Here is a 20682-nt window from a genome sequence, read left to right as displayed (position 1 = left end):
CACAAACCAGTCTGTCTCGAAGCATGTCAGTCAGCTGGTCTCCATATTCACAATACTCTGCTAATTTCCGAAGATCAGCGATAAAGGTTGACACAGACTCACTCTGTAGTTTGAAACGAGAGTTGAATTTGAAGCGTTTCATGATGACAGATGGCTTCGGGCACATGTGATTCTCCAAGAGTGTTTTCAATTCCTTGTAGGACTTGTCGGCTGCCTTATCTGGGAGGCACAGGGACCGAATCAGCTCGTAGGTTTTTGCCCCGCACACGGCCAACAGCATGGATTTTTTTTTCTTCTCTTCTTCTATGTCGTTGGTACGAAGAAATGTTCCAATCGCTCTACATACTGAGTCCATACTTCAGTATCTTGATTAAACTCTTGAGTTTGCCAATGGTTGCCATGTTGCTTGGTAATCCTCGTCACCAATGTAATAGCTTCAGCAGGGCGAAACAAAAACCAGGCAGCGACAGGTGAGGTGTATTAGAGCTGAGCGACAAAAGGTGTATCCGCCTACATGGCTGTAGCTGAACTGAGCCAAAGTTCACAGGTTTTACAATTGTCAGCTAGCTTGAAACAACGAAAGTAATTAGAATAAAACAGTAAAACATTTGAAGCCTCGAATGCTTCATTAAGTTTACAACATTAGAGATACCCAACATGGCTTTAGATTAGGGAGGTCCTGTCTTACAAATTTGCTCAATATCTTAGAATATATTACCAAGGAGGTAGATGATGGAAATAGCATAGATGTTATATATCTAGATTTTAGCAAGGCATTTGATAAGGTACCGCATAGGAGGCTAGTGTACAAATTGAGACTACATGGGATAGGGGGTAGGTTAGTTGATTGGATTAGTGAATGGCTTTCTGATAGGAAACAGAGAGTAGTATTAAATGGGGCAATGTCTGAGTGGAAGGAAGTGGTTAGTGGGTACCCCAAGGATCAGTGCTAGGACCTCTTCTTCTTGGTGTACATTAATGATTTAGATATAGGAATTAGTAGCAAAGTATCAAAGTTTGCAGATGATACTAAGATAGCATGTGCAGTACAGGGTGAAAAGGACAATTACAGAATACAACGAGACCTGGACAGGCTGATAGCATGGGCAGACAAGTGGCAGATGGAGTTTAATTCTAAAAAGTGTCAGGTTATGCATTTAGGTAAAGACAACACAAACTTTAACTATGAGATGGAGGGATGTTGGCTAGAGGCAGTAGAGGAAGGAAAGGATTTAGGAGTAGTGATAGACAGGACTATGAAATTTTCAAAGCAATGTTTAGAAGCAAGAAATAGGGCAAATAGGATCCTGGGTTTTATAAATAGAAATGTTAGTTATAAAAGTATAATTCCTATGGTAGGCCCCATTTAGAGTATTGCATACAGGCCTGGTCACCCCACTATAGGCAGGATATCAACATGTTAGAAGCAGTTCAGAGAAGAGCAACTAGGATGATACCAGCATTAAAGCTCCTGGAGTATAGAGATAGATTAAAGGAATTAAACATGTTTTCATTTGAGAGGAGATGTATAAGAAGGGATATGATAGAGTTATTTAAAATGTTCTCAGATACAAACTACATAGATGTGAGATCTTTCTTTACCTTAGAGGAGGGAAGTAGGACTAGAAATCATGGCAGGAAGATTAGAAAGCAAGGCTGCAGGTTAGATATAAGAAAATATTTCTTTAGTCATAGGGTGGTAGACTTCTGGAATGCATTGCCAGAGACAGTTGTAAATAGCACTAGTTTGACAATGTTTAAAAACAGATTAGATAAGCACTTAAATTTATTAGATTTATAATTATGTATAGCACTGCATGATAGTTTTTATAAGAAATTTACTATAGTTAAACAAGACATGATCCCCATGTATGGGGACCACAAATTGTAGAGGATTTCGCTGCAGGACTTAGCCCTGTTAATGGGCCAAATATTTAGAATTAGTATATAATATATTGTGTACTTGTAAGTGTATCTTTAAGTACTGATGATGAGGTCGCTGTGCGACTGATACAGGATAACCTAGATGGGCCCTGGTGGCCCTTTGTTATCCTATTATTTATGTTATGTTATGTTGTGTTATGTTATGCTAGGCCAGAACCAAAATATATATATATATATATATATATATATATATATATATATATATATATATATATATATATATATATACAGGCAACCCCCGTTTAACGAAGGTTCACACAACGAAATTTCGCTTCAATGAAGGTTTAATTTTACTACCATCTGCTCGTTTAATGAACACAAAACTTGCTCTAACGAAGTTTTATCCAGGTAGTTTTTTCCAAGTTTGAAAGCCCTACTGTATCACGCAAGCCGACAGGCTTTTCAATACATCAGGAGCTACCGATACTAAGGCCTGCCTCAGGAGAAATCCTGGGACACCTGTAGAATGAAGATCAAGATCAAGCCTCTCGTGGACAACATGCACACCACTCACTCCCCTGTTCAGAACATAACAGCATCAGCAGCAGCTAATCTTCCCTCGCTCAACTTACCACCAAAACGTCCTGCAATATGGTCTAGCATTCCTAAGAAGACCAGGAAGTCTCTTACTCTCGAAGTGAAGCTGGATATTATTCACAGACACGAGAGAGGCGACAAAACTATAGCATTGCTCGCCACCATCTTGAATCCATCTACTTTCTCTACTATTTTTAAGTCAGCAGACTCTATTAAGAAGGCTGGTGAGACTGTACCTTCCTTGCAAGCTAAATGAACCACCTGAACTCGTGACTACAATGGATAAAATGGAAAGCCTTGTGGGAATGTGGTACATAAATTTTGTATGTGGTACAATGATGCGCACTTTGTTTACATTCCACAGGTTGCTGGTTAGTGTCTTTCCCGTTTCACTCTCCCTCCCTTCATAAATTTAAGATCATCAACAGTATAAAGTCACGTACATACATACATTTCCGGTTTAACATACTATATAATGTTAGACCAAAAATCCGCATAACGTACAACCACATCTGTTTTAGCGAATTTTCTGGGTTTGAATTTGCTGGGTGAGGGACCAAACGCGGTAGTTTCGTTGTAATTGGCTGGCTTCTGGAGCTGGATCCAAGATACTTTAACAACGTCAGAGCAACCTCTTGCAGCAAAATGGCATCCATGAACGCTTGGAGGGACGGTGACAAGGTTGCTTTCAGGTTGCTCTGAGGTTGCTGGGAACACCACCTCTGGAGGTGGCGTTACTGTCTTATATATGTATTTATGTTCACAAAACAACATTTCTATTAGCTTTTTACAAACCTTTTCTCCTTTTCTCAAGAAAGGTTTGTTTTGTAATGCATAAAGTGAAATCTTACATGGAATACCAAAAAATAAAACAGAGATGAGATGAGCAACAGAGCGGAGACTCATGCGACTTGGCCGCTTCTTCTTCTTGTGACCCTTTTAGCCTTCATGTTGTCTTTCCCCATGATACTTATTTCCACTCCTCTATTGCCTGCTATAATGGATATCATATCTTAGTATTCATGTACACTCATGCCACGAGGATAACCTTGACTCCGTGGCACTGAATGATAGTGAATTACAAATGAAATACCGCAGTATTTCATTAGTAATGTTTGTAAAAAGCTAATAGAAAGGTTGTTTTGTGAACATAAATGTGAGAATGTGAGAATTTGTATGTAGCTCCTCTAACTTCCAATGACTCTTATGACATCATAAAAGTAGTGTTTCACCGGTGGCCCAATATGCTGTCAAACGTATATATAATTCTTTTTTTTTTTTAACCCATGTGGCATGTTGGGGACCAGCCCAGAACACATTCCCCCCATTTCCATTATTTCCTATGGGAAAATTACGTCCGCTTAACGAATTTTCGCTCTACGAACAGCTTTGACACCCCCTATCCTGTTCGTTAAATGGAGTATTACTGTACTCGAACAGCCACACACGTGGTTTACCTGTTCTGATACCGGTAATACTGGTATTACTGAAACTAAAATACTGGTATTGTGGTGTACTGCATAGTGATGCACATCCCTAGTCACTCCCACCCCACACTGCAGTCAAGAGAACAACAACATTCTTCTGCATTCTGTCTGTAGTTTCTCATCTAGAAACTTACAATGGCACCAATGAGGCTTATTAGTGGAGAAAATAAGGGATCTAGTGAGAGTGTAATTGTTAGTGAGCCACAACCCTCCAATAGAGGGTTCATAGGAATCATACCGAGTTATCAGGCATTTTATATGGAGGGTGACTCGTCTTCCGACGAATAATCTCCTTCCTCCTCCGCACCCTTCTCCCCTCCTCTTCCATGTTATCCATCATCAGCCTTCACTTGCATTAAGTATGAATCAAATTATAAAAAGATACATTGAAATTTTTGTAAACTTAAGGTTTTGCTAAGGTTAGAACGAATTACCTGATTTATAGGTATTGGTAGTTGAACTTTTTGGTACTCAAACAGCCATTTAGAACAAATTAAGTTTGAGTATTGAGTCTCCATTGTACAGGAAAGTGAAAAAAAAAATATATTGAAAAAAACTGGACAGGCAGTTCAACTCAGACATTAGTCCGACTTATTGCGAAATCCAAGTTATCTGGGTATGAGTTATCAAGGTTCAACAGTAACTTATTATCCCCTCTGCCATGTCATTTACATAGATTGAGAACATTACTGGGGCCAACACCGATCCCTGCAGGACTCCACTTTTTACAACTCTCCACTCAGATTTACTGCCTCTGACAAGTATCCTCAATTCTCTACCTGTCAAGAAGTCAGTCATCCATTTTAATGTAGATATTCCTAGTCCTCCTATATTTTCAAGTTTCCATATTAGTCTGTTGTAAGGTACCTTATCAAATGCTTTCTTGAGGTCTAGATAAATGCAATCTACCCATCCATCTCTCTCTTGAATTATCTCAATTACCCTTGAGTAGAAGCTTATCAAGTTGGTTACAAATGACCTCCCCTCTCTGAAGCCTAATTGTCTCTCCATTGTAGCCTTGTTGTTTTCCAAGTGTTTCACCCATCTTTTCTTGATGGTCTTTTCATAAATTTTTTTTATTATACTTGGTAGGGATATTGGTCTATAATTAAGTGGGTCTTCTTTGTTTCCAGCTTTGTAAATTGTTTCCTTATGCTTCATCTTACCTTTGATATACTTGTAGTAAAGCTTGGGTCCATCTTCACTTTTCTGCACGTTTCTCAAAGTTTTTTTCTTCTAATATATTAATTTCTAGTATCCTTATACTGCTGTCTGTGTGTTCATTTTTCTGCTGTCTGATTTTCTTCCAAGCTTTATCCTCTTTTCTCTTAGCTTCTATACATCTGCCATTATACCAGGCTCGCATACTGTTTTGCACTCTAGAGTATGCATTTCCTCACTCCCTCGTTATATTTCTGTAGGAATAATTCATATTTCCCCTGTACCATCTTGCCGTTCATTATGTTCCTCCATTCTATGCCACCAAAAAATTGTCTTAACTTTTCAAAATTTGCTCTTGCATAATTTAATCTCAAATTTTTGTAGTCCTTTGTTGCAATGTTGGAAGTTTTTATATTTTCAATCTGTCCTCATACTTAGAACCATTTTGGTTGCAGCTTTTTAAATCCTTTCTATCCTCCTTTTATCTTTCTTATATGGTGATGATATAAGTGCAGTATATTCTAGTTCAGATCAAATCATGTATTCTATTAATTTCTTCATCATCTCTTCATCTATACAGGTATGCCTATTTAATTTTTCTTAGTAATTCATGTTTTTCTTATGATAAATTGTCATTTACTGTAATACCCAGGTCTTTTTCCTCTTTTATTTTCTGAATTTCTACTCTCCCATAGTGTAAGATCTCTTCTGTCTTCTATTGCTTTTTTCCTTGTTCATCATTTTGCACTTTTTTTGCATTAAATTTAATTTCCTATTTCTTGCTCCACTTGAGTATCTTATTCAAGTTTTTCTGTACCATTTTACAATCCAAGTAATTTTCCACTCGTGTCAGTAACTTTGTGTCATCTGCAAATAAGCTTATATAACTGTCTACCTCATCAACCATATCATTGATATACACTATGAACATTACAGGGACCAGAACCATTCCCTGTGGAACTTCACTTATAACTCTGCACCATTTTGATTCTACACCTTTTATCACTGTTCTCATTTCTCTGTTCTTTAAAAAGACTGTTATCCAGTCCAGTACTTTTCCCTGTAAACCACCTATATTTTTAATTTTCCATAGCAATCTTTGATTTGATGCTTTATGAAAAGCTTTTTTTTTTTTTTTTTTTTATAGATTCAGGGAGACACAGTCTGCCCATCTCTTCTCTCCTGAATTATATCTATTGCTCTATTCTAGAAGCTCAATAAGTTCTTGATACAAGATCTTCCACCACTTCTAAAGCCAAATTGTCTTCCAGTTATTGTATGAGACTCTTCTAGTTGTGTGTGTGTGTGTGTGTATTTACCTAATTGTATTTACCTAATTGTAACATACGGGAAAAGAGCTATGCTCGTGTTGTCCCGTCTCCATATCTATTAATGTCCAGCTTTTTCTTAAAATCATGAATATTCCTTGCGTTGACCACTTCCACGTCTAAACTATTCCATGCTTCCACCCTTCTATGAGGGAAGCTATATTTTTCACATCTCTCCTATAAGTGGCCATTTTAGTTTTTCCCATGCCCTCTCGACCTTCTTTCATTCCACATACACAGATCTTCCCTATCCATTTTTCCATGCCAATCATCACTCTGTATATTGCTATCAGGTCTCCCTTTCTCTTCTGTTTTCCAGGGTCGGAAGTTGCATTCTTTTCAGTCTGTCTTCATAAGTCAAATCTCTTAAGTCAGGCACCATTTTGTTGCAGCCCTCTGTACTTTCTCTAGTTTCCTTATGTGTTTCTTTAAGTTCGGAGCCCACTGTATTGTTGCATATTCAAGCCTCGGTCTTATCATTGCAGTAATTATTTTCTTCATCATTTCTTCATCTAAATATACGAACGCCACTCTTATGTTCCTCAATAAGTTCAATACTTCTCCAATTATTTTGTTTATATGTCTCTCTGGCGATAGGTCATTGGTAATTGTCACCCCAAGGTCTTTTTCTTCATGACTGGTTTTATGTCTTCATTTCCTATCTTGTACATACTCCTGATTCTTCTTTCACTCTTGCCAAACTCTATTTTCTTGCATTTTGTCGTGTTGAACTCCATTTGCCATGTACAGCTCCATTTCCATATTCTGTCCAAGTCTTCCTGGAGTAGTTCGCAATCTTTGTCACATCTCACTTTTCTTAACAATTTTGCATCGTCTGCAAATAGGCTCACATAACTGGACACCCCATCCACCATGTCATTTATGTAGACCTGAAACATTACTGGTGCCAACACTGATCCCTGTGGAACTCCACTCTCCACCAAGCCCCATTCTGATGGTCTGTCCTTAATTATTGTTCTCATTTCTCTTCCTACCAAAAGTCTTCCATCCATTTTAGTAAACTGCCATGCACTCCTCCTACCATTTCAAGTTTCCAGATCAGTCTCCGGTGTGGTACCTTATCAAAGGCCTTTTTTAAATCCAGATATATTCCATCAGCCCAACCATCTCTTTCCTGTATTACATCTATCACCCTCGAATAGTAACATATCAGGTTTGTCGTGCATGAACGCCCTTTTCTAAAACCAAATTGACACTCACAAAGTATGTCATTTTCTCCAAGAAGTCTGTCCATCTATTCTTCACCACCCTCTCACACATCTTAGCTACCACACTTGTAAGTGACACTGGTCTATAGTTCAATGGGTCTCTCTTGTTACCTGATTTATAGATTGGGACAATGTTAGCTCTTTTCCAGTCTTGGGGCACTACACCTTCCCTTAATGAGGCATCAATTACTTCACAAACTTTTTCTGCCAGTTGCTCCTGCATTCTCTTAAAATCCATCCTGATACCCCATCAGGTCCCACAGCTTTTCTCACTTCTAAACTCCCCATCATATTCTTGATCTCCACATTTACTTGAAACTCCTTCATAATCCCTTTCTGTTCCATTACCAGTGGTTTGTCAAAAGCAGTCTCCTTTGTGAATACCTTCCGAAAGCATCCATTCATAGCCTCTGCCATTTCCCTGGGATCTTCACTGCATACTCCATTTACTTCTAAACTTTCAATACTTTCTCTATTTTTTATGTTGTTGTTCACATGTCTGTAAAAAAGCCTTGGTTGGTCTTTACATTTATCAATTATATCCTTTTCTTGTTTCTTCTTTCTTCTCTTCTAATCAACACATATTCATTTCTTGCTCTTTTGTAACTTTCCCACTGCTTAATCCGTCTTTTCCTTCTCCACCTCTTCCATGCATCCTCTTTTCTTGTTCTAGCCTTTTCACATCTATCGTTAAACCAGTCCTGCTTTCCAACTTCTCTATGTTGTCTTATTGGTACAAATTTTTCTCACCTTCTTTGTATATTTTTATAAATTCCTTCCACTTTTCATTTGCTCCTTAGCACTCTTGAATTTCATCCAATTTGTCTCTTGAAAGAATTTCTTTAGGTTTCCAAAATCTGTCTTGGCATAATTCCATCTTCCCACTTTATATTCTTCATTTCTTCTAGATTTCTCTTCATCTATCACCTTGAACTCCAAAACTGCATGATCACTCTTTGCTAAAGGGCACTCCACCCTCATCTCCTCAATGACCATTGGCTCTGTACTAAAGACCAAGTCCAGTCTTGACGATGCTCCTCTCCTCCAAACCTAGTATCTTCTTTGACCCACTGAGTTAACACATTTTCCATTGCCAGTGTCAATAGTGTATTTCCCCATGTTGTCTCTGATCCTTCCATTGACCAGTCCTCCCAACACACCTCTTTACAATTAAAATCTCCCATCATTATAGTTCGTTCACAGCCACCCAACATTTCTTCCAGACATGTTCCTGTATCACTTATCATTTCTTCATATTCCTGTACTGACCATGCATTTGTCTTAGGTGGTACGTACACCACTATGTAGTGCCTCTTTTTCCTTCATTAGTTTCTGCTCTGATCTTTAGCACTTCTGCCTTTCCCATACCTTCTTTCACTTGATCCACCTTTATATCTTTTTAACCAGCAACATCACTCCTCCTCCCATCTTACCTACTCTATTTCTTTTCCAAACATTATATTTCCTTCTCCAACCATCATCAGGTCTTCTCCTCTCTCAGTTTTGTTTCAGTAAGACCCACAATATCTGGGTTCTTGTCCCTCAAGTAATCGTTGAGTTCTAAAATCCCGATATCACTCCATTTATGTTGGAATACATTACATTCCGCTCATCGTAAGTTTCTTTAGTCCTTTCTTACTGTACTTTTCTGGGTTATGAACCACTTCCTCAGTCTCATATCCAAGATTCTCCAGAAAACTCTTTCTTCTCCTCTTCTGTCCTCTCTTCATTTTTTCAAAGCCTCCTTTCTCAACTCATTTAACATTTCTCTTTCCTTTTCACCGAGATCTCTTCTCAACCAAATCTTCCTTGTTGTTTCCTGCTGGGCTAGCCTCCATGACTTCTCCACCAATTCATCTACATCCTTTTGTAGATGAATTGGTGTCATATCATACCCTCTTGTGTGTGTGTGTGTGTGTGTGTGTGTTTGTGTGTGTGTTGTATATGTATTATGTATATTATATATATATATAACTAATTTTCAGTTTAGCTTAGTGTAATTTTTAATTAGGCTTCTCTGTAAATATAAATTAGTTAGCACTGTAATTTTCACTAATGCTTTGGGCACTTGTATTTTATCCTTATCCATTATTATTATCAAAACGGCACGCCACTATGGCCGTGAAATTTCCTTCCTCATGCCCAATTGGACAAATTCGTTGATTATATATTTCTACTAGAATGAAGGTCAGTTTTGAAAAACTCACTATATGTATACTATTAATATGTCGTCATACAAAGAGAAAAAAACCGGACAATATTTTTTTTACCACAGTTAAGGGTTATTACAAGTTTTGTAAATTGTAGACGAACAAAATGAGTTACAGTGGTAACTAGCATGCAGGAATAAACACGGGCCTTTTTTGGCTTGTTTTTTATGTCATATGTATTCATCTAGTTGTATTCACCTAGTTGTAATTTTACATGGCCTGGGTATCATACTCGTGTGGCCCCGTCTCCATATCTACACACATTCAACTTTCCTTTAAAATTATGCACACTCCTCGCTGACACCACCTCCTCACTCAAACTATTCCACACCTCCACACATCTCTGTAGGAAACTATATTTCTTCACATCCTTCAAGCATATTCCCTTGGCTATCTTTTTATTATGCGATCTCGTAGTTCTATTTAAATTTTCCTCTCTCAACATCATTTGTTCATTATCCACTTCATCCAAACCATTCAACAGTTTATAAACCTGTATTAAATCTCCTCTTTCTCTTCTTTGTTCCAAGGTAAGCAAATTCATTTCTTTTAATCTCTCCTCATAGGTCATTTCTGCCAATTCCGGAACCATTTTTGTTGCCATTCTCTGCAATCTCTCCAACTTCCTTATATGCTTCTTTTTATAAGGGGACCAAACCACCCAGCATATTCCAATCTTGGTCTAATTACCGTACTAATTAATTTCTTCATCATATCTTTATCCATATAATGAAAGGCTAATCCAATATTTCTAATCAAATTATATGTTTCTCCAAACATCTTGTCAATATGAGCCTCAAACTGCCCATGGTCTTGTATTATCACTCCCAAATCCTTTTCCTTTTCCACCTTTTTCAACACTACTCCTTCACCCATCTTATATGACCCTCTTGGCCGTCTTCCACTCTTCCCCATCTCCATTACATGACTTTTGCTCAGATTAAATTCCATCTCCCACCTCTTGCTCCACTCCCAAATCCTATCCAGATCTGCCTGTAAAATTTCACAATCTTCTTCACTCTTCACACACCTACACAACTTCGCATCATCCGCAAACAAATTAATATAACTGTTTACTCCTCTGGCATATCATTAATATAGACAAGGAAAAGTATTGGTGCCAGCACTGAACCTTGTGGGACTCCACTCTCCACCACCAACCAGTCCGACTTTGCATCCCTTATTACCGTTCTCATCTCCCTCCATCTCAAGTAGTTTTCCATCCACTTTAACACTTTTCCTTCAGTCCTCCATAAATCTCTAATTTCCATAGCAGTCTCATGTGAGGTACCTTGTCAAAAGCTTTTTTAAATCCAAATATACACAGTCCATCCATCCTCTCTCTCTTGTATTTTGTCAACCACTCTTGAATAAAAGCTCAGTAGATTTGTTACACATGACCTCCCTTTCCTAAAGCCAAATTGATGATCCGATAATAACTTATGATCCTCCAGGAACCGTATCCAATATTTCTTTATCACCCTCTCACAAATCTTACCGACCACACTTGTTAAAGACACAGGTCTATAGTTAAGAGGCTCTTCCTTACTGCCTCCCTTATAAATGGGCACCACTTCAGCTCTTTTCCACTCTACTGGTACTTCCCTGTTTCTAATGAGCACCTTATAATATCATATAATGGATCTATCAATTCTTCTCTACATTCCTTCAATAATTTGCCTGAAACTTCATCTGGTCCCATCGCTTTATCATCTTTAAGTTCCTCCAACATTTTATATAACTCCTTTTTAGGTATCTTAATGTCATCCATGTGCACATTTCCTTCTACATTCTGAGGCTTTACAAACATTGTTTCTTTAGTAAATACTTGTTGAAACCTATTATTTAGCAATTCCACGATATTCTTAGGGTCATCTACTATCCCTTGCTCTCCTTTTAATCTTTCAATGGACTCTCTCTTTTAAGTTTACCATTTATGAACCTGTAAAACAATTTTGGATGTTCCTTACTCTTGTCTACAATATCTTTTTCAAATTTTCTTTCTTCCTCCTCCTTACCCTCACATACTCATTTCTTGCCACTCTATAATTCTCCTTATTTAGTATATTCCTGCTCTTTTCCATCTTTTCCAAGCCACATCTCTTTTCTTTAGCCTTAACACAAGTTGCATTAAACCAATCCTTTCTTCCTTCCTCTCTCGGTTTATACTTTGGTACAAATTTCATAACTCCTTCTTTATAATATTTCATAAAAATCTCATATTTTTTTGCACTTCTCTGATTTGTAACATCTCCCAATCTAATGTTCTGAAATAATTTTTCAAATTTTCTGTGTCCATCTTTCTATAATTCAATCTACCACTCCTGTATGTCTCATCTCTCCTTCGCTGTGTTATTGCCATCTGCATTTCCATAACCACATGATCACTCTTCCCAATGGACATTTATATTGTATATCTCACATAGGTACACTTCTCTTGTTAACACCAAATCCAGTCTAGCCGGTTCATCATCTCCTCTATATCTAGTATTTTCTTTCACCCTCTGTTCCATCATATTTTCCATCATTAGATTAAGAATCTCTCTCCCATGCTTCCTCTCCAACACCACTTACTAGATTTTCCCAATCCACCTCTTTACAATTAAAATCTCCTATTAGTATCACCTTTCTTTTTCAGTTAATACACTTTCCAAACTCTGCAAAGTATCCTTGATCATATTGTCGTATTCCCTTAATGTCCAAGAATTTGTTTTAGGAGGGACATAGGTCACCATGATTATTAATTCTTTTCCATCACTTTTTAACCTTATGCTTATCACTTCTGCGTTGTTCTTCCCATACCAAACCTTATCCACATTTATCTCCTTTGTCATAATCATAACTCCTCCTCCACCTTTACTCTCTCTATCCTTTCTCCATATATTATGTTTATTATCCAAATTTACCTTTGTTTTTTCATGTAATTTTGTCTCAGTCAAACACACTATATCAGGCATCTCCACCATCATATAGTCTTGCAATTCCAATCTACTTGACAGTATTCCATCTATATTAGTATACATTACGGTCTACCCACTGCTCCCTCTAGGGGTTCCTCCGCATTCCTTCTTTCCACATACCACTTTCTGACTCTCTCTCCTATAACTCTCCAAAAACTTTTCTTTTCCTCTTCAGACCGCACATCATTTTTCCTTCTCGCCTCTTCCAACAATTCCTTATATCTTCTCCTCTCTTCCTCATTTCTATTTTTCTTACAAACACCTCTTTACAACCTTCTACCTCTCTTAATTTTGATGTTCTATATAAAATGTCCTCCAGATTGTTGTGACTTCAGTACTACTTTAATCGGTCTCCTTACTCCCTCCTTATATGGACCCAGTCTATGGATCTCTTCCACTTCTTCTTGTAGGTCTTTTTTTCATCATCATTTAGATTTTTGAACAGATCTCTTACCGTTTTTAATTCTTCTTTAATTCTCTTAGGCTTATATGTTATATTTTGTTCTTTCATCCCAAATATTAATACACTCTTCTTCTTTTCTGCTATTTCTCTTATCAATGTTTCCTTATTCTTCATAACATTAACCAGTTCCTTAGACCTTTCTTTTTTGTCTTCATTCAACTGATCTTTAATTATTTCTTGTAAACCAACCATCTCAGCTTCCCTCGACTGAGTCCATTGTGTTTTCTTCATTTCCCACTCCCTTTCAAACCTTTCACTTTGCTCACTGATCATTTCCTTAAAGTCATCTTTCTCCTTTACAACTTTCTCCATTTTCTCCTCCAACTGTCTCTTGTATTTTTCAATCTCCACTCTCAAGTGTGCATTCTCATCCAACAATTGTTTTTCATTTTCCTCCAGTCTCTTAACTTTTCCCTTCAAAGCCTTGCGGAATTCTCTATCCTGCTCCTCCTCACTCCTCTGAACTTTTAATTCCTTCACCAACTCCTCAAATTTCTTCTCTAGCATAACCAACCTTCCTTGCATTGTTGCTCCTGTTGAAGATGGACTCATGTTTTGTATGACCACTTTTGGTTTTGCATATTTTGAATTTGGTAACTTATTTCTTGCAGGTCTATCCATTTCATTTCATTCTTCCTGGGAGCGTGTGGGTGTGTGGTGGTGTGCACTGGCTGCCAGGCCTGGTAGCTTTGTGTGTGTGGTGGGATGTGTTGGCGGCTGTTTATGGCTGGCCCTTGTTTGTTTCCCGCGCCGTCGTCTGGAGCATGGAGGCTCCAACACCTCCGATCGCTATTATGCACACTCCACCAGGCTACGTTCACTCTGTACACTCGTTCACTCACTCTGGTTGCCCTTTTGTACTAGTGACGGTTCTCATTCCAAGCACATTGTTTAGCGCGTGGAGTGTTAGTTAGACGACACACTGAGCAAGGAGGCACGTCCATTCTCCACGGAGCGCGGAGTGTGTGTGTTCATCCACACAGTCTTGCAAGAACTATATATTCATGAAAAGAAAAAATATTATTACAGTTAAAAAAAAAAAATTGCTTAGTATCTGACCAGTTCATTATTGAGTGAAATCCATTAACTGGAAAGTCTTTATTGCCAGGCACCACTATATATTTTTTTTGTTACATGTGTCCATATGTAATGGCCTATCCACTCCTATGTTGATGATCCCATCCTAGACTTTTCCTTATATTTTCAGACATCCAATCCTTCATGAAGTAAACAGATCACACAGAAAAGCCACAGAACAGAAATTTTTTATCGGGGCAGAGAAAACTTTGTTCAATGCCTTTATAACTCAATTCCTTCATTTGTCAACCCAATACAACTCTCCAGACAACTATCCCCTCTTCTTCAATGACACTTAATTGTCTCCATTTTCTATACTGAATATCCTCAGTCTATCATTTACTTGTAATCTAAACTAGAATCTTCACATCTTTTCTCTTGTCAACAACAGATTCTATGAATCTTTTTTGCCTGTTTTTCTCACCCCCAACTGCTAACTCTGTACAGGGGGGACCTTATCTGTCTATGTATGGAGGTTCCACTCATGTGCTTTGGAGGCCATAGGAACCCCAAGTGCATGGTTTTGAATCCTGGCCACAGTCCAAGTGTAGGATGGGGCTTCCTTGCTCCGGTTAATAGTTCCCTAATGGATGGGCTTTCACATAGGAAGTACCTGATATACCTCCTCTAGCCCGTTATTCCCATGAAAACCACACGTTTAAAAAGATATAAAATAACTATTGTGAAATCAAGAGGTTTTTGTACTATGAACTCCTCTCCTGTCACTGACTGTCTTCATCCTCTTTTTCACTGCCACATCTTGCATCTTTTGCTATCTCCTAGCACTGTTTTTATGATAACTGCTCTTCTGATTTTGCCAACTGCATGCCTCTCCTCCTCTGATGGCCTTGCTGCAAAAAACTAACTTCTTTCTCTCACTCCTGTTTTGTTAACCTCTTTAACACAAGAGTTAACCATTACCCTAAGTCATTCATTCCTTCTCTTGTAAACTCTGGAACTCCCTGTCTGCTTCTTTATTTACATCTTCCTATGACATAAACTCATTTAAATGGTAGGTTTCATGACATTTATCTCATTTGTTAGGCTAACTCTTTTAATCTTGTTCAGGGACTAACATCTCTGTGAGCCTTTTTGTTAAATAATTTTAGTTTTCTTGGCCAGTTTTTCCCTCTTAAATAGAATAAATAAATAAATAAAGTAAATTACATGTGAGAATCCACAGAGCTCAACTTGTTTGTTCTCTAGTCCTCCTGTTCCCAAATCCTTATCTCATGGGTAAGCTTCACTATCACCATAACATCAGCATGTCTCCACAGCCTCAGTACTTCACCACTTGACCTCCTTGGTACCCAGGAGTGTAGTTTTTTAGTCAAGGGAATAAAGACACTCATAACATGAATGAGACCTATAGTTGGGCAAGACTTGAATCAAAATTTTGACATTTGAATTGATGTTCCAGTTTATTTTTAGGAAGACAAAATAATAATAATAATAATAAAAAAAAAACATTGCTTTCTAGCAACTACCCACAATATTTAGTATCAAACACATGCTTCTATGTGCATATGACATCCTACAGACAAAATATTCAATTTTCTAAATTGCAGATAATGAGCTGTGTATCCATTATTCCTATATGTGTATTACTCTTGTGCCATAGCAAATACAATTTTGTCAAATTTTTTGCAGGAGAGGAACATAAATAGTCAGTTGAGGAAAATAATTGTAAGTCAATACAGGTGGATCTTGTAGTACATGTTTTATTGTCAGCAGGATTTTTTTTTTTTTTTTTTATGTTATGGCCTATTGTGTCTGTAGGTCTACTTGAAGAGTATGGGAAGTGCTGTCCAGCTTCCACCCATTAGCAGCACAGGCAATTTTTATTTATGGTGATACCCATGTTAGGATTCATTTCACCATCCAAGTGTATTTTTTGGAGTTAGACAATTACACCTCCACCTAGAACCTGAGTATCATGGTGACATGTAGATAACTTTAAACCACTCAACAATTGCCACCGTGGTACAGTGGAACCATGCGTACTTTGGGGTCCGAGGGCTCTCCAAGCGCACGGGTTCGAATCCTGTCCACGGTCTGAGTGCAGGTTGGGCTTCCTCACTCAGGGCAATGGTTTCCTAGTGGGTGGGCTTTGAGATAGGAGGTACCCTAAAAAGTATCCCCTTTAGCCCATAAATTCCCGTGAAAAGCCCACATGGTATAAAAAAAAAAAAAAAAAGACGTATTTTCAAGACGGAGTTTGGTGGGATTCGAACGTACTCATGGACGTTTGCCCGATCCCATGCTCACCACCTTATCAACTATGCCACCACCTTCCTAATGACATGATTGATGGACAGATGCTGTGATATCATCATATGACTAATGCTTATTTTGCTTAAATTGCTTAGTCACAATATGTAGTGTTATAAATGAAAGTGACACATGAAAAATTATTTGCAGAATGGCTGCTCTTGCAAGATCTAAAACTAGTAAGAGCAGCAGCAGCAGTAACAACAATAGCAGGAGCCAGAGTAGTAGCAGCAGCAGTGGCAGTAACCAGCAAAGTGCAAGAAGAGTTTTATCACCTGCCTTCAATCCTGTTCAACCTACTGGTCATGTACGTTCAGAACATGCAGCTAAAGTATCAACATTACAAGGAAGCATGGTGAGTATTTTGCCAGTTATAAATATTCTTATGACTCAAACTCGGTTCCTCTCACAGCTGCCTCATACCTTTCTCCTCCAGATATTCCATTAATTTCTTCTTTATTTTCCTTTCACATATTTTTGCTATAACACTAGTACTGGTCTGTAGTTTGATAGATCCTCCTTATTTCCCCCTTTGAATATGGGCACAATATCTGCTCTTTTCCTATCTGTTGGTACTTTACCCTCTGTTAAGGAATTCCTAATGATGTTGGGAACTTTGCTTGCTAACTGGTGACTGCTTTTCCAGATCCTGATAGAGTGTCCAGTTTGACACTCACTGGACACTCTATCAGGATCTGAGGCTTTCCTTACATCTTGTTATTCCATTATTTTCCTTACTTCTTCTACTGACACTTGTATTTCACAAAATCGCTTTCTCTGGTGAAGACTGACTGGAAGCAGTTGTTCATCACTTCCACCATATCTTCTGGGTCTTTATATGTTTCATTATTATATTTTAGTTTGCTTATTTCTCGTTTGTTTTTCACCTTGCCATTTACATATCTGTGAAACAATTTTGGCTGGTCCTTACATTTAGCCACAATATCCTCTTCGTAGTTTTCTGTTCCATTCTCCGAATCTTGACATACAGTAAGGCCTCTCGGATAGCGTTTTTTTTTCATAGCGATTTCGCGGGTAGCAACCAAGTGGCGACATTCTCATAGCGATTACCGCTGCACAGGTAGCAATGCTTGATGGTCAAGCGCCGAGCGAGCGAGTGGGCTGCAGCGTTGCAAGTGAAACGTTGGCAATACTGACTCAGCGCGTGGTGATATTGATACGTTATTGTTTCCCTCCCACTCCACTCAACAACAACAAACCACAACACCTGCTTCATTGTGGTTTTTTGTCTCCCTGGGGCTGCATTTTCTAGCCAAGTGATCATGGCATCTACCTTTGGATTACCTCCTAGTGGTGGGCGAGATGGTAGGGATGGACCGGACAAGAGGCAGGGCAAGAAAGCAATGAAACCAAGGGAAATTTACTATGTGGGGTAAGCCTAAGAAGCAGTGGTGTGTTGAGGAAAAAAAGAAGATAATCAAAATGATTGAAGACGGAGCTAGAACCTGTGAAATTGTGAAAGTGATGGGTGTACCAGAGTCGAGTGTGCGTAACAGCATCCAGCGCCAGTAGGCATAACCCACCTCATCCTTTGTTTTGCACTGTTCTTTCAATAAACTGCGCTTCATAGCCCTTAAAAGTGAGTTTATGTATCCTATTGTATTAATATAAATTAGTAGTAGTAGTAGTAGTTCTAATTTTGTATTAAATAGGTAGTTATACACAGAAAAATAAGGGGGTCAGATTTGGAGTCTCAGACTATTTTTATTTTTTAAGTTTGCCTCTCGGATAGCGGTTTCACAGGTAGTGAGGGTTTTGCCAGTCTATAACACTCGCTATCTGCAAGGACTTACTGTACTCATTTCTTTCCCGGGAGTAGCCCAACCAATGATTATGTCCTTTATTTCTTCTCCATCTATTCCTGGCTTTTTCTCTTTCCATCCTTATTAACTCATATCTTCTGTTCAACCGCTCCTTGTATCTAAGCTTGTCTATTTTCTTGATTGTCACATGTTTCATTAATCCTTCATAATACTTCTCCATTAAAATATTCCACTTGTCTTCAGTTTTCTCCAATATTTAAGATTCAGTCCAGTTTGCTTGTTCAAAGTATTTTCCTAATTCTGTGAAGTTAGTTACTGTAATTGTACCCTCAATTTTTATAGTCTTCATTCTTAATTACTTCCTGTCCTTCTTTCAGCCTGAATTCAAGTGGACTCTTTTATTCCAAATTATCAAGTAAAGTCCATTTGTGGTGGTTCTTCATTTGCTCCATACTTTGTGCTGTCCTTCACCCATTGAGTTAGGATATTGTCTACTGCTAGATTCAATAGTATATGTCCCCTAGATGTTTCTCCACCCTCAGTTGTCAGGTCTTCCTAAACTATTTCCTTGCAATCAAAGTCACCCATCACTGTTATGTTTTTACTTTATTCATTTAGTCTCTGTAAACATTTTCTGGTATCACTAAGCATGTTCTCATATTCTTCATTTCCCCACGAGTTTGTTCTGGGTGGGACATAAACAATGGCAAAGTTCGTCTTTCTCCTTGAATTCTTACTCATGCTTGGAGCACTTTAGCACTCCCTTCTCCATCTTTTATTTCATCCACCTGCAGCTCTTTCTTTACAAGTAACATCACTACTCCTCCTTTTTTTGTTTCAATATTCTTCTTCCAAATATTGAACCTGTTTTCCCATATATCCAATGCTTCAAGTCCTCCATACAATTTTGTCTCAGTTAACACGTTAATCGCGTATCGGGCCACCCGTGTAACAAGCAGATGTTTCACTTGTTGCATATTGGTACATCTGAACTGCGAATGTCACTTAATATAAACTATTACAAACATGAGTATGTAAACAATTTGTGTTTGAATTTGTACTTATTATGACTGCAGATGCTAAGGTATTGGAAAATAAGATAAAAATGATAAGACAATAATTTTATTTGTTGAAAGAAAAAAATAGGCTTCTGAAATACAAGTAATGTTTGGTGACATATTACTTCAAAAATACAATCAATATAAGAAAATAATGAAATATTAGATCATGATAATGTTGATCACTAATTACATGCCATGTTTTTCGTTGAAACATGAAATGCAAAGGTGTGGTTGACCCACACATTCATTGCAATAGGTGGATACTCCCCTAGCCTTGTTTGTGGCCACCTTGTATCCCTCAAACAGTGAGATTTTCTCATAGCATCCTCTGCATCGCTTTCTTGTGTTTTTCTTTGGTCCATCTGCTACCTGTAAGGTATGTTCTTTTCTTGCACCCAATATATCAGAGGTCCTCTTCCCTGGTTTTGTAATTTCCTCAGGAATATTTCTAGTAAGAGAGAGGATTATTGATTCTGTGAAGGTTTTTAGGCATACTGGTTTTTATTTATTGTATAGAATTTGAGCATTTGTCACTGATATCCCAGCAATCATTTCCAGAGCCAGCTTCTTGTACCACTTCCTTGATTTGTGGAATGGCGAGTAGTAGGAATTGAGTTGATCAGCAACATCAACACCTCTTTTTGCTTTATTGTACTCAATGACACTTTCAGGTTTTACAATCTCTTCTCCTTTTCTGTTTTTCTTTCCACTTGGAACTAAGTTATTAGCTTGCTCAGGTACTGTTGATAGTGTCAAGACATCTCTCTTATCTTTCCACTTGTATAACTTCACACCTCATCTGTTTTCTGCTGCTTTCATTTCTCCCACCTTCAACTTTGCTTTTACTACTTCTTGGCACAAATATTCCCTACTTGCTCTAACAGTTCCACAAATGTAAGTCTTCTTGCCCAACAAGTACTCTGCCAGGGTGACTGAGGTGTAATAATTATCAGTGTAGATAGTGCATCCTATACCTAACATTTCATTACATAATTTTACCACACATGATTCAGTTGCATTTAGGTCAGCAATCTTATCACTCATCCCTACATGAACCTCTAGATTCCATGTATATCCCACAGGTGTGCAAGCTTTGTACACTTTCATTCCATATTTGTTAGCTTTCCCTGGAATGTACTGTGTGATGCCTAATCTCCCTCTAAATGGCAC

General features: G+C 38.0%; 1 protein-coding gene across 2 annotated transcripts in view; it reads left to right on the top strand.

The window, feature by feature from the left end:
* Window positions 1-20682, top strand: part of LOC123504019 (AN1-type zinc finger protein 2A-like) — a 112601-nt gene that overhangs the window by 81403 nt on the left and 10516 nt on the right. For both annotated transcript variants that reach the window (XM_045254228.1, XM_045254230.1), the window contains exon 5: window positions 16818-17022. In XM_045254228.1, the coding sequence (XP_045110163.1) occupies window positions 16818-17022 (205 nt within the window). The remainder of the gene's footprint in view (window positions 1-16817; window positions 17023-20682) is intronic.

This window comes from Portunus trituberculatus, chromosome 15 (assembly GCF_017591435.1).
Source record: "Portunus trituberculatus isolate SZX2019 chromosome 15, ASM1759143v1, whole genome shotgun sequence".
Classification (NCBI taxonomy): Eukaryota; Metazoa; Arthropoda; class Malacostraca; order Decapoda; family Portunidae; genus Portunus; species Portunus trituberculatus.
The sequence above is the reverse complement of the archived record's forward strand: the minus strand, read 5'-3'. Positions and strand labels throughout refer to the sequence as shown.